The 15,319-nt window shown below is 39.0% G+C and overlaps 1 protein-coding gene across 2 annotated transcripts in view; it reads left to right on the top strand.

Moving 5' to 3' along the window:
• Positions 1-15,319, top strand: part of STIL (STIL centriolar assembly protein) — a gene marked incomplete at both ends in the record, with an annotated part of 62,003 nt that continues 46,684 nt past the window's right edge. The window contains 6 exons of one of the 2 annotated variants that reach the window (XM_080691255.1): positions 1-44; positions 4,021-4,128; positions 9,309-9,421; positions 9,725-9,912; positions 11,806-11,851; positions 11,993-12,056. In XM_080691255.1, coding sequence (XP_080547381.1) covers positions 1-44; positions 4,021-4,128; positions 9,309-9,421; positions 9,725-9,912; positions 11,806-11,851; positions 11,993-12,056 — 563 coding nt within the window. Of the gene's footprint in view, positions 45-4,020; positions 4,129-9,308; positions 9,422-9,724; positions 9,913-11,805; positions 12,057-15,319 lie in introns of both variants that reach the window. The other variant, XM_080691254.1, reaches the window with a different exon arrangement.

Raw genomic sequence — 15,319 nt, 5'->3', positions numbered from 1 at the left:
ATGGAGCCTACATATCCTCTTACAAGGCCTCAGATGAATACCAGGTACAGAAATATTTTTACAAAATTTTTTTTACAGATGCTCACATTAACTTGGGAAAGTGGTTGAAAGAGAAGGAATATAATCAGCTGGGTGTGGTGGCGCACGCTTGTAATCCCAGCATTTGAGAGGCTGAGACCGGAGGATCACAGTTCGCGGACAGCCGCAGCTACTTAGTGAGGCTCTCTTCAATGTAGTGAGACCCTGTTTCAAAAATAAAGAATAAAAAACAGGGCAGGAGGTGTAGCTCGGAGGTCAAATGCCCCTGGGTTCCATCCCCAGATCCACCAAAAAAAAAAAAAAAAAAAAAAAGAATATAATCTTTAGAATCAGGAAAATCTGGGACACATATTCCACATATTCCAGTTCTACCACTTGATAGGTTGGTGACCTTTATATCAAGTCCCCCATCTGTAAAATGAGGATAGTAATCTATCTAATAAGCTTATTTGAAGGGTTAAATAAGATTCTTAAAAGGTTCAGTACATAGTAGATTTTTTTTTTTTTTTTTTTTTTTTTTGTGGTACTGGAGGTGGAACTCAGGGGCTTTTCTACCTCCAGGCTATACTCCCAGACCTATTTTATACTTTATTTGGAAACAGGGTCTCACTAAGTTGCTGAGAGCCTCACTAAGTAGCTGAGGCTGGCTTCGAACCTGTGCGATCCTCCTGTCTTAGCTTCCCAAACACAGGGATTTACAAGTGTGCATCACCATGCCCGGCGATACCCAGTAAATCTTAGTTCCATATCTTCCTTCATTTATTTTAGCTACACAGGCAATAGTGTTTTGATAGGAAATAGTACCTGAACTCCTGAGATGAAACATTACATAGGTGTTTATGTCATAAACAAATGATGGAAAGTGGTTGGGTTTCTCTTCTCAACACTAATTCCTTGATGGGAATCATTTTACATTGGGTATTCCATATTCGCAATCTTCTCAAAGCTTTTCTTACTCCTGTGGAGTAAGAAGGAGGAGCTTGCCACCTGTCTCCTAATTTTCTCAGCCTGTCATTACTTTTGGGGCCAGGCATATTGGCTTGTATTAATTGACTTTTTGGATCATTTATAGCTTCTTCCCCACAAAGGAATAACAATGCTAACATGCTATAATTAAACCCATGGGGGACCCTTTATTCTCTGTATTATCTTTCTTTGTGCCAGATTTGAAGACAATGGGAAATGTGATCCAACAAAGTGATCATATTTCTTTTGCTTTCATTTTGGCCCTTCTGTTCTACTCCCCCTGCCACCTTCACCACCTCCTGTTCTTTGAAATTTTGTCAACTTTTGTTCTTTGAAAGGTATAGTTGTATAACTAGTTTAGTATATTCTCTTAATTTTATTATTGTATTGACTATGGGTCAAATTCATTCCTTCATTCTAAATAAGATATATACTTATGTGATTTAAACTAGTTATTTCTTAACTTTTTTTAATTTTTAATATTTTTTGTGGTACTGGGAATGGAACCCAGGGGCATTCTATCTCTAAGCTACACCCTCAACCCTATTTTATTCCTTTATTTTGAAACAGGGTCTCACTAAGTTGCAGATAACCTCACTAAGTTGCTGAGTCTGCTTTGAATCTGCGATCCTTCTGTCTCAGCCTCCCAAATACTGGGATTACAGGTATATGTCACCAAGCCAGGCTCTTTGAATATTTGATAAGAGTGCATCTCATTTTCTAAGAAAAAGCATTTACATACATATATGCAACATTTTATAGTCAGTTTTAGGGTATAAGTTTAGACTTGCCTCTAAAGTCTCCCTGTAGACTTCAGAGTAACAAAAAGACAAATAACAGAGCCAGCAGGTGTGGTACACACCTGTAATGCCAGTACTTGGGAGGCTGAGACAGGAGGATTGTAGGTTTGAGGACCGCCTCAGCAACCTAGCAAGACTCTCAGCAGCCTAGTGAGAACCTGTTAAGGGCTGGGGCTATCGCTCAGAGATAGCCTGGATTCAATCCCCATTACCACAAAAAACAAAAACAAAAGATTAATAACATTTATTTAAGTTTTACTATGTGCCAAGTGCTGTGCTGAACACTTGAGACTATATTATTTTTATTTAATCCTCACAACCAGCCAATAAGATAGATACCATTATTATCCATCCTATTTTTTTCTTTAATGAGGAAAGTATAGAATAGAGAGACTAGTCAAACCAAGGTCATACAGTTAGTAAGTAGTATAGTCAGGATTTAAACATGACTTCTACCCTATACTGCTGAGGAAGTAAACATGAAGTTTATAAATTGGGCCTTAAAGATTCTGTGGAGATGAGCATGGTGGCATACACCTGTAATTCCAGTACTTGGAAGATGAGACAGGAAAATCACAGGTTTGAGGACAGCCTCAGCAACCTAGTGAGACTCTGTTTTCAAAAACAAAAAATAAAAAAAGGGCTGGGAGTATAGCTCAGAGGCAGAATGTCCCTGGGTTTAATCCCTAGTACCACAAAAAAAGAAAAGAAAGAAGGTCTGTAGACTACTAAAAATGAAAAAGAAATAGCTAATGCTCAGCCCTTACAATGAAGTAACAATATTTTAAGTGGTCTAAATATATTGATTTATTTAATAGTAATTTTAATTCTGTAAGGAAGCACTGATATCTCATTTAGCAAATGAGCAATCTGAGTCAAAGAGAGGTTAAGTATGATGATGATGGAGATGATTCTTTTGTGTGTGTGTGTATGTGTGTGTTTCTTTGTGATTGAACTCAAGGGCACTACCTCAAAGCTACATCCAGCCCTATTAAGTTTTGAAAAAGGGTCTCACTGAGTTGCAGAGGGCCTTACTAGTGAGAGTCTCAGTACTTGCTGAGGCTGTTCTCAAACCTGCGATCTTCTGTCTCAGCCTCCCAAGTACTGGGATTACAGGCATGTGCCCTCATACCCAGCAGTAAATTAATTTGAATAAGGTCACAAAGTTAGCATATTTAGAAGCCAAATTTTAGACTTTATGCAGTTAATTCCCAGGCTTCTTGCTTTTTTTCTTCCCTTCCTTTCCCAACCAACCTCCATTTTATTATTTAGTCAATATTTAGGTTTTTTTTGTTTTTTTAATTGACACATAACTGTACATATTTAGTGGTACTGTATGATGTTCATATAAATTTTTACATTGTATATAGTCAAATAATGGTATATAGCATATTTATTATCTCACATATTGCTTATTTTTATAATGTTTAGAATCCTTTTATTTTGAAATAAATATTCTATAATGTTATTAATTATAGTAACCCTGCTTTGCTATATAACACCTGAACTTATTCTAACTGTAATTTTGTTATCTATTGACTAATATCTCCTTCTCCTCATTTTTCCCCTTCAATTCCCAGGCTTTCATAATCACTATAATAGATTCCACAAATTAATGAGATCATGCAGTATTTGTCTCTTTACTTGGCATATTGCTTTTAACATAATATCCTGCAGGTCCATTCATGTTGCAACAAATGACAAGATTTCATTCTTTTTCTATGGCTGAAATGTATTGCATTGTGTGTGTACTGCATTTTTTTTATCTCTTGATGGACATATAGGTTACTTACAATCCTTAATAGCTATTATGAATAGTGTTGCAATAAATTTGGGAGTGTAGACATCTTTTCAGCATAGTGATCTTATTTTATTTGGATAAATAGCTCGTAGATCACTGGATTATATAGTGATTTTATTCTTAATAATTTGAGGAACTTCATTCTATTTTTCATTTAGTAAATCCAAATTGTGTTTCAGTGTAAACAACAGTGTAAAAGAATTCTCACTTCTCCACATATGCCAGCTTTTTAAATTTTTTTGTCTTATTCAAACCTCCATCTTCCTTTTTTCTTTTTTTCTTTTCTTTTTTTGGTTGCACTCAAGTCCTTCTGCCTTAGCCTCTTGAGCCCATCAAAGACAGTTAACAGTTTCTTATAAAATTCCTACCAAGTTTGCTTTTCCTATGCTTTAATTTTAAATTAATTTTTTAAAGGTTCGCTTCAAGCAAGATGGTACCTTTCCACTTTCCTCCATCAAAGCATGCACTTTGGAACTCAGTGCCAATTGGAGATCTTATCTACTTACATCTCGGTTGCTACAGGTATAAGTGTTTCTCTTTTCAAAGCAAAACTGTATAAACCCAGGTCATAAAAGGATACTAAAGTTGATTACTGTGATCAGTTATAGGTTGAGCATCCTAATCTCCTAATCCAAAGTCCTGAATGTTTCAAAATCCATAGTTTTTTAGCACCAATATGATACCATAAGTGGAAAATTCCATATCTGACCCAAATGTGGTTCATAACACATGGTTATATAAAATTAATTTCAGATTAAGCTGGATGAAGTGGGCACATGCTTATAATCCCAGTACTTGAGAGGCTGTGACAGGAGGATCACAGATTCAAGGACAGCCTCAGCAAATAGTGGGACTCTTATTAACCTAGTGAGACCTTATTTCAAAATAAAAATAAAGTAGGGCTGGGGATGTACCTTGGGGGTTGAATGCCCCTGGATTCAGTCCCCAGCACCACAAAAAATAGAGACTATATGTATAAGATATATATGAAACATCAGTGAATTTCACATTTAGATTTGTATCTCATTCTCAACATATCTCATTATGTATATGCAAATATTCTGGAACCTGAACTACTTCTGGTCTCAAAAATTTTGGATAAGGGATACTCAACCCGTATTTATTTTTCTTTACTTTTCTGTTAAAAGCTCCCCTCAAATAAAAATTCTGTTTCTTTTTAAGTCCATGTGCTTTTGAAAAATAATCTTAATCTTTAGTTAAAGTATTCTGCAGCCAAATACTGTGGCACATACTTATAATCCCAGTACTTGGGAGACTGAGACAGGATTGCAAATTCTTGGCCAACCTCAGCAACTTAGGCCCTCCACAACCTAATGAGACCTTGTTTCCAAACAAAAAGTAAAAGTAGGGTGGGGTGTAGCTCAGAGGTAGAATACCCCTGGGTTCAATTCCTAGTCCTATAGTACTATACACACACACACACACACACACACACACACACACACACACACACACGTGCACGCGCGCACATGCGCAAATCTAAAGTTCTGAGTATTGCAGGAATTCAAAAGAGTTGAAATATCGCAGACTCACTCTGCACCTGGCTGCAACTCCAGGCGGGTGCTTTTTCTCTCTGCCAGAGAAACATCCCAGGGTGCTGTGGCTGCCTTGAACTGTCAGGCGATGCGGCTGCCTGATGACAGAGGGGGGAAAAATGAGTTGAAATACAATAAAAACTGAAAATGTTTTTCACTATACTTCAGCATAGTGGCTTTGGAGATCATTGAGAAGACTGGGCTGATTTTGAGTGGGTCTGATTGGAAGCAGTATAATTCCATCTAGGACCCTGAAAGAAAGACATAGAAATTTAGACTTTAATAGATAATAGAACCTGAGAAGGAGGGAGGGAGAGGGAATGGGGCGGAAATTGAGTAAGGGCTAATTGGGTGATGTGTGCATGTATGCCTCCACCATCTTGTACTCCGTTAAGATGTCTAACTACAATGTACCAATAAGAAATTTTAAAAAATAGATAATAGAACCATTGTTTTTTTTTTAATATATATAAGGGCTTGCTAAAAGCAGTATTCTAAGGAGGATGTACAATCGGGAGAGCCTAGAGTCTAATTAGCCGTGAGATGGTTTTCTGTAATCATAAAGATTTATGCCATAATGGTTGAAGGTGCTGTATAACTGCCTAGGATATCAGATGCTAATTCTACTACTTGTATTTGTGACCTTAACAAAGTAGCCAAGGATATTTCCTTATTCATAAAATGGCTGTAATACTCAATAGTAGCTTTTGTGGTGCTGGTGATTGAACTCAGAACCTCACACATGCTAGGTAAGCACTCTACCACTGAGATACACCCCAGCCACTCATAGTATTCTTGTAAGGATTAAATGAGATAGTCTATAAGCAATTGGTATAGTGCCCAGAATAAAAAGTATTCTATAAATGGTATCTGTTGTAAGGAATTAGAGTAGTATAGCAGTATTCTGATCAAGAGGAAAAAACAAAATCAAGTGCTTCAAAAAACATTTTCTGTCGTGTGTGTGTGTGTGTGTGTGTGTGTGTGTAGTATTGGGGAATTGAACACAAGGGTCATCTGCCTCTGGGCTATACTCCAGCCCTATTTTTTTTTTTTAATTTTGAAACAAGGTATTGGTAAAGTTACTGCGCACTGGCTTTGAACCTTCAATACTCCTGTCTCAGCTTTCCAGGTACTACAGGTGTACACCACCAAGCCTAGCAATTTTATATAAAAAGTCAGATGTTCAAGTTCTAAACTAGTTGGCAGAGAAGGGTGGTACCATTGACAATAAACAGGGAGGGTCTTGTAGAAGTTTAATTGTTTGTTGGACCAGTTGATTCTTTTCTCCATGTCTCTTAACTTGTCTTTTATATTTTCTGTTGTCTTTCTTTACTACATTTTGAGTATTTTGATTTTCTCTTCTACTAGAGAGAGAGAGAGAGAGAGAGAGAGAGAGAGAGAAAGAGAGAGAGGGAGTGAGTGTGTGTGTGTGTGTGTGTGTGTGTGTGTGTGTGTGTGTGTGTGTGTTGCTGGGGATTAAACCCAGGAGTACTCTGCCTCTGAGCTACACCCTCCAACCCTTTAATTAATTAATTATTTTTTTAATCGTTCTGAGGATTGAATTCATTCTACTTCTGAGCTACGCCCTCAGCCCTATTTTTTATTTTTTATTTTAAAACAAAGGGTCTCACTAAGTAGCTGAGACTGGACATGAACCTGCAGTCCTCCTGTCTCAGCCTCTCAAGTACTGGGATTATAAGCATGTGCCACGCCTGTTGTTTTCTTTTTTTTGTAATACTGGGGATAGAATACAGGGACATTCTACCTCCGAGCTACACCTTCAGTCCTATTTTTTAGTCTTTATTTTGAAACGGTCTCGCTGAGTTACAAGGCATCTCACTAAGTAACTGAGGCTCTGTGAACAGTGATCCTCCTGTCTCGGCTTCCCGAATGCTGGGATTACAAGCATGTGCCACCATGCCCAGCTTTTTTTTTTTTTTTTTTAGAAACAATCTCACTATGTTTGCTGACAGCTGAGGCTGACTTCAAACCTGCAATCCTCCTATCTCAGCCTCAAAGTACTGAGATTACAGGTATGGACTACCAGGCCTGGCTTACCTGTACTAGTTTTACTCAAGGTTTGTTTGTTTTACTGGTGCTGAGGATCCAACCCAGGCCCTCAGGCATGCTAGAAGCATTCTGCCATGGAGGTACGCCTTTGCCCTTTACAGGTGGAAGTACATATACCACACATGAAAGAGCGTTCACAATCTGTGGGTTTAGTGTAGTGAATAACATACATTCCTGTACTGATCTCTAGTTGCTTATTTAATCCATTGAGGTTTTTTGGTTTTTGGGGGGGTTTGTTTTTTTGTTTGTTTGTTTGTTTTTGCGGGTCTGAGGATGGAACCCAGGGGCATTAGGGGCATTTGCACCCCCTGCCCTATTTCTAATTCTTTATTTTGAAATAGGGTCTCACTAAGTATCTGAGGCTGCCTGGGAACCACGATCCTCCTGTTTCAGCCTTGGGAATGATTACAAGCCTGTGCCACCACGCCCGGCTAATCCATTGAGGTTGTTTTGTTTGTTTGTTTGTTTGTTTGTTTGTTTGTTTGTTTTTGTGGGTCTGGGGATGGAACCCAAGGGCATTCAACCTTGGAGCTATACCCCCTTGCCTTATTTTTTATTCTTTAATTTGAAACTGGGTCTCACTGAGTTGCAGAGGACCTCACTAAGTAGCTGAGGCTGTCCATGAACTGTGATCCTCCGGTCTCAGTTTCCCAAGTGCTGGGATTACAAGTGTACACCACCACGCTTGGCTCTCCATTGAGGTTTTAAGTGATTTTTTTTTTTTCCTGCTTGTTCTGTATGATTCTTTTTCAAACTTGTCTGGTCTTTGGGTAGGGAGCACTGGGGATTGAACCCAGAGACGTTCAACCTCTGAAGATACACTCTTAGCTCTTTATATATGTGTGTCCGTGTTTCCCCTTTTTTCTCTTAAGCATGGTCTTGCTAAGTTGCTGAGGCTGGTGTAGAGCTTGCAATTCTGTCTGTTTCATAAGTACTGAGATTACAGGCATGTAAAGCACACCCAGCTTGTCTTATCTTTTTTTAATAGTGTCTTGTCCTTGCTTATATTTTGATTTTCCTCTTTATGTCTTTAAACATACTTATATTCTGTATTCAACATATTATATGAAGTTCATAGACCATGTGTAAACAAAACAAATGATTTTAACTGTTTCATTCAAACTTTATTTACAGAAATACATCAGACTCATAGTTGTCAATTCATGCTCTAGTTCATAAAGTTAACTAAGTTCCCAGAGGACAACTATTCTGTGTCAGCTTATTGCTATTCTAGTTTTCTGGTGGCCCTCTCTACCCCTTGTCTTTGACCCTGGGATTTGAGAACAGTGATTATTTTGTACATTTTATTTTATTTTTTTATTTTTATTTTTGCAGGTCTGGGGATGGAACCCAGGGGCATTCGACCTGCAAGTTACACCCCCTGCCCTATTTTTTATTCTTTATTTTGAAACCGGGTCTCAATGAGTTGCAGAGGGCCTCACTAAGTATCTGAGGCTGTCCGCAAACCGTGACCCTCCGGTCTCAGCCTCCTGAATGCTGGGATTACAAGCGTGTGCCACCATGCCCAGCTTTTTTGTACATTTTAAAAGTTGTACTTTGCCGGGCGTGGTGGTGCATGCTTGTAATCCCCGCGCTTGGGAGGCAGAGACAGGAGGATCGCGCAGGTTCGAAGCCAGCCACGCACGCTGGCTTAGGAGACCCTGTTTCCAAATAAAAATGTAAAAATAGGTCTGGGAGTGTAGCCCAGAGGTAGAAGGGCTTCCAGGAACCCCAGTACCACCAAAAAAAAAAAAAAAAAAAAAGTTGTACTTTAACTGGGGCATGGTGGCGCATACTTGTAATCCTAGTACTTGGGAGGCTGATACAGGAAGATTGCATGTTTGTGGCCAGCCTCAGCTACTTAGTGAGGCCCTGTTTCAGAATAAAGAATAAAAAATAGGGCTGGGGGTGTGACTTGGAGTAGAATGTCCCTGGATTCAATCCCCAGTACCACACACACACAAAAAAAAAATTGTGTTTAATAGTTTAGGCAGCATTTTATGATACATGGTTGTTGTTATTGTTTTTAGGATATCAGATCCACCACATTTGTAAAAGGCTTGTATTATTTTTCAGAAATCCAAAGCTTATAGTGACTGAAAAGACCATTCGACTTGCTTATCGTCATGCTAAGCAGAATAACAAAAATGTGACATGCTTTTTACTTGGTTCTCTCACAGTGGATGAAGGTAATATGCTTTTAAAAATTAGTTAAATGGCTATCGTGGAATTTACTTTGATTGATTCAGTCAGCTACTTTATGTGCTTTGTGTTAATTTTCTTTGCTGTATAGCAAGGATGTGAAGAGGAATAGAATTACCCATCACAGACTTTACAATCCAGTCAGGTTCAAGAATATACAAGTAAATCGCTTTTTAAAATAAGATTTTAGTTTACAACTAGTATGTACAAAGCACTTTGCTATAATGTAGTCTTGCTTGGTTGATTTGTTTTTTATTAGCATGCTATATAGTAGTTATTTTGTTCTTCAGATGAAGAAGGAGTGACTGTGACAGTAGATCGCTTTGATCCTGGTCGAGAAGTACCTGAATGCAAAGAAAGAACTCCTACTGCTTCTCTTCCTGGGGACTTTTTGATCCCCTGCAGAGTTCATACTCAAGAACTTTGTTCAAAAGAAAAGGTAGTTCACAATGTAGACGAGTTCAGTTCAACACTTAAGGTGAGATTCAGTGATAACTTTAATATTTTTTGTGTGTTTGTGGTACTGGGGGTTGAACTCAAGGGGCATTCTAACTCTGAGCTATACATCCTGCCCCTTTTTTACTTTTTGTTTTGAGACAGGGTCTCGCTAGGTTGCTGAGAGTCTGCTAAGTTGCTGAGGTTGGTCTTGAACCTACAGTCTTATCTCAGCCTCCCAAGTACTGAAATAACAGGGTTTATACCATCATACTTGAGTCAACATAAAAATTACTTATAGTGTACAGTATTTTAATTGGCCCATATTTGAGAAGTAGTCATAATTCTGATTGAATTGTTGTGTACCTAAAATGCAAATAAATGTGGTTTCCAAGGGCAAAAGTCCTAAGTAGGTAATATGGGTAGCATTCCAGAACAGGAAACAGTGTTAAGATAGGAAAATCAGCCAGGCGTGGTGGCTTGCGCTTGGGAGGCGGAGACAGGAGGATCACGCAGGTTCGAAGCCAGCCATGCTGGCTTAGGAGACCCTGTTTCCAAATAAAAAGTATAAAATAGGTCTGGGAATGTAGCCCGGAGGTAGAGGTAGAAGGGCTTCCAAGAACCTCAGTACCACCAAAAAAAAAAAGAAAAGAAAAAGAAAAAAGATAGGAAAATTCAAGGTATATTCAAGCTAATTGTTGCTGGATTTGTGGGCAATCACATTAGAGAGAGTAGTAGGCCATTGCAATAGTCAGATATGTATTAGATAGGAATATGTTAGCTGGACTTAGAGTGGTGGCCTTAAGACTAGAAAGAATACAGTGGGCTCAAGGGGGAACTAACTTGACAATTTGGGGGTGACAAGAAAGAAAGGAATTAAAAAAGGAATGACCATAGCTGGATGTGGTGACACATGCTTGTAATCTCAATACTTGGGAGGCTGACACAGGAGGATTGCAGGTTCCAGAACAGCCTCAGCAGATAGACTTTCATCAACCTAGCAAGACCCTGTTTCAAAATAAAAAAAGAGCTGGTCGTGGTGGTGCATGCTTATAATCCTAGTACTTAGGGGAAACAGGAGGAGCTCAGACTCACAGCCAACTTCAGCTACTTAGTGAGTTTCTCCCCATCTTAGTGAAACCCTGTTTCAAAAATAATGACTATGAGGTTCTCTAAGGTTGATCAGAATTAATTTATGCCTATTTTTTTCTCGTGTAGTAATACATATTGTGGGCAATATTCCCCAATAAGAATTTCTATGAGCTGGGCATGGTGGCACACACTTGTAAGTTTGTAATCCCAGCATTTGGGAGGCTGAGACAGGAGGATTGCAGTTCGTGGGCAGCCTCAGCTACTTAGTGAGGCCTTCTATAACTCAGTGAGACCCTGTTTCAAAATAAAGAATAAAAAATAGCTCAGGGGGTGTAGCTTGAAGGTTGAATGCCCTTGGGTTCCATCCCCAGACCCTCCTCCCCCCAAAAACAACAACAACAGAATTTGTGTGTATGTGTGTGTGGTACTGGGGGATTGAACGCAAGGACATTCTACCTCTGAGCTATACCCCAAACCATTTTTTAAATAATTTTTTGTTTTGAAACAGGATCTTATTAGATTGCTGAGTCTCACTACTTGCTGAGGCTGTCCTTGAACCTGTCATGGTTTCCCAAGTACTAGGGTTACAGGCATGCACCACCATGCCCCAAATTAGAATTCAAAGTGCTGCTAGAGCATGGTGGAGCTTGAAACAGAAGTCTTGCTTTGATATAATTATTCATGTTATCTTTTGATCATATGGAAGAAATGAGAATTGAAATGTAAACTAGAACTAATTTTGTTAATTCAAGATATATATGTATATACGCTGGCATAAAAATAAACTGTAAAGATACGGACACATGTTAACATTTTAAAATAATTGTTAATATTACTTCCTCAGGCTCTACAACACTATGTATGTAGCAAAGATTCTTCCTTGGACTGTGGTAAGCTGCTTCCCATAAGAGCTCATATCACTTCCAGGGAGAGTTTGGACAGTGTGGATTTTGACTTGCATTGGGCAGCACTGACTCTAGCAAATAACTTTAAATGTACACCTGTGAAGCCCATCCCCATTATACCAACAGCTCTGGCAAGAAACTTGAGCAGTAATCTGAATATTTCTCAAGTTCAAGGGACCTATAAATATGGGTAAGTAAAAGATTAATCTAAAATTTTAAATATCAGTTGGATTCATATTTTTTTTGGATCTCTACATATGAAATAATTGTTTAGTTTACACATTAGAGATCTAATAATTAGATCAATAACCAGAGAATATTAAATAATTTTTAAATTGTGCTTTGTTTTTGAGGGTCTGGGGATGGAATCCGGAGTCATTCAACCTCCGAGCTTCAGCCCCTGCCCTTTTTTTATTCTTTATTTTGAAACCAGGTCTCACTGAGTTGCAAAGGGCTTCACTAAGTATTGAGGCTGTCTGAGAACCGCGATCCTCCGGTCTCAGCCTCCCAAATGCTGGGATTACAAGAGTGCGCCACAACTCCCGGCTGTGTTTGTATTTTAATACTAGACATTGGACCCAGGGCATCATGTTATATCACTGAGCTCCAACCCCTGTCTCATTATTATTTGCTGATTGGAGTTTGGTTTTTTGTTTGTTTGTTTGTTTGTTTTTTGGTGGTACTGAGGTTCATGAAAGCCCTTCTACCTCTGGGCTACACTCCAAGACCTATTTTATACTTTTTATTTATTTGGAAACAGGGTCTCTTAAGCCAGCGAGGCTGACTACGAACCTGCGCAATCCTCCTGTCTCCGCCTCCCAAGCACGGGGATTGCAAGCGTGCGCCACCACACCCGACAGAGTTTTTTTTAGAGTTGTACCCACCACTTTATAAAAAATTTACAATAAAAATTATATTAAAATTAATATGATAAGCTGGGCATGGTGGCACACACTTGTAATCCCCATGCTTGGGAGGCTGAGACAGGAGGACCGCACAGGTTTGAAGTCAGCCTCAGCTACTTAGTGAGGCTCTCAGCAACTTAGTGAGACCTTGTTTCCAAATAAAGTATAAAATAGGTCTGGGAGTATAGCCTGGAGGTAGAAAAGCCCCTGGATTCCACCCCTAGTACCACACACACACACACAAATTTAATATGATAATGTGGCTCAGTGGTAGAACATTTGCCAAACATGTAAGAGGAAATTATCTTCTATATTATTTTGCCTAGGCATGTGTGTAGTGTGGGGTTGGGAGTACTGGAGATTGAACCCCGGGCAGTCTACCTCCTAGCTACACTTCCAGCTCTATTTTATTTTGTTTTGTTTTTGATACCTAGGGTTACTACCAAGCACTACCCTTGAACTAAGCTACTTCCTCAGGCTTTTTTTTTTTTTTTTTGTACTAGAGATTGAACCCAGGGCATTCCACCTCTGAGCTACAGTTTCTAGCCCTTTTTATTTTGAGACAGAATCTATCTACACTGCTAAGAATAGCCTCAAATCTGCAATCCTCCATTCTCAGCCTCCCAAGTACCATTTTGAAATGGCACATTTTAAAATGGTCTCACCAAGTTACTGAGGGTCTTGCTGAATTGCTAAGTTGCTGCGGCTGGCCTCCAACTTGCCCTTGTCCTATCTCAGCCTCCCAAGTACTAGGATGACATTTGTGGACCACCACACCCTGTCAATCTGTGACCCCTGGCATTCTGGTAAGCAGGATGTTCAGTAATGTATCCCATTGCCTATTCTCCTTGCTACTTTCTATCTAGAATTATCTTTCCCATTTGTGACATTTGCCCTTCTCTCTAAACACATTAACTTACCCTGATGTTTATTAGAATCTATATGAAATAGGTATGTATGTTGGGCACTAGAAATGAACAGATTTAAATAATACTTGCTGTTCATTAATTATATTAACATCTAAACAAGATGTGCTATTATGGAAGTTTATATATATTGCTAGCAAACATGAATATATGTCCAAATTGCCTGGGAAAATCATGGGAAGTTGGAACTAATTCTTTTAAGGAATAGGAATTTATCAGGTGGACAAAGCAGAGGAAGAGCTTAATATTTAAGCCAACTCAGGCTTAATTTTTATGACTTGGTGAATTTATTATGTTTGTGTTTTACTGTTATTATAGCAATAAAATATATCAGTGGTGATATTAAGACATATCAGCCAGGCAAGGTGGCGCACACTTATAATCCCAGCATTTGGGAGGCTGAGACAGGAGGATCACAATTCTGAGATAGCCTCAGCTACTTATAGGCCATTTGCAACTCAGTGAGACCCTGTTTCAAAATAAAGAATAAAAAAGAGGGCTGGGGGTATAACTCATAAGTAGAACACCCCTGGGTTCCATCCCCAGTACTGCAAACAAAACAAAACAAACAAAAAAACTTATTGTCACTAGTGACATTGTTTTATTGTTTTTATGTCCATAATTTAAAGCTGAAACAGTAAGATGAACAATTCTGCAACTGTAGTGTGTTTTTCCATTTTCCACTACTGGAAATCCAGGGATAGGACAAGTATCTATGACTGAGCCATATCCCCAGCCACAGTTTTTTCATATTCTTAAGATTTACTGTCAATTATAAATATAGTAAAACTTTTTTTTTTTTTTTTTTTTGGTAGTACTGGGGATGGAACCCAGGGGCTTTTCTACCTCTGGGCTACACTCTCAAACCTGTTTTATACTTTATTTGGAAACAGGGTCTCACCAAGTTGCTAAGAGCCTCACTCAGTAGCTGAGGCTGGCTCCAAACCTGTGCAGTCCTCTTGTCTCAGCCTCCCAAGCGCTGGGATTACAAGCATGTGCCACCATGCCCGACTGTAGTAAAACTTTTTTTTTTTTTTTTTTTTTTGGTGGTACTGGGGTTCCTGGAAACCCTCCTACCTCCTGGGCTACACTCCCAGACATATTTTTATACTTTTTTAAAATTTTCTTTAGCCAGCACAGCTGGCTTTGAACCTGCGAGATCCTCCTGTCTCCACCTCCCAAGCCACGGGGATAACAAGCGTGCGCCACCATGCCCGGCTGTAGTAAAACATTTTAAGTAGGGTATAATGTTCTTTTAGAGAAAAGTGCTTTACAAATTAGATTATTAAGCCAGGCATGGTGGCGCATGCTTGTAATCCCAGCATTTGGGAGACTAAGACCAGAGGATCGTGGTTCACAGACAGCCTCAGCTACTTAGTGAGGCTTTTGCAACTCAGTGAGACCCGGTTTCAAAATAAAGAATAAAAATTGAGCAGGAGGTGTAGCTCGGAGGCCAGTGCCTCTGGGTTCCATCCCCAGACCCCCCCCAAAAAAAAAAAGATTATTTATTTGAAGTAAAATTTACTAATAAAAATGTGTGTGTATGTATGTGTGTGTTAATTAGTTACTGGGGACTGAACCCAGGAGTGTTCAACCTCTGAGCTGTACTTCCAGTCCTATTT

The sequence above is a fragment of the Muscardinus avellanarius genome, assembly GCF_963383645.1.
Source record: "Muscardinus avellanarius genome assembly, chromosome: 3".
NCBI classification, from domain to species: domain Eukaryota; kingdom Metazoa; phylum Chordata; class Mammalia; order Rodentia; family Gliridae; genus Muscardinus; species Muscardinus avellanarius.
Note: the sequence above shows the minus strand (reverse complement) of the source record. Positions and strands in the feature narration are given on the sequence as shown.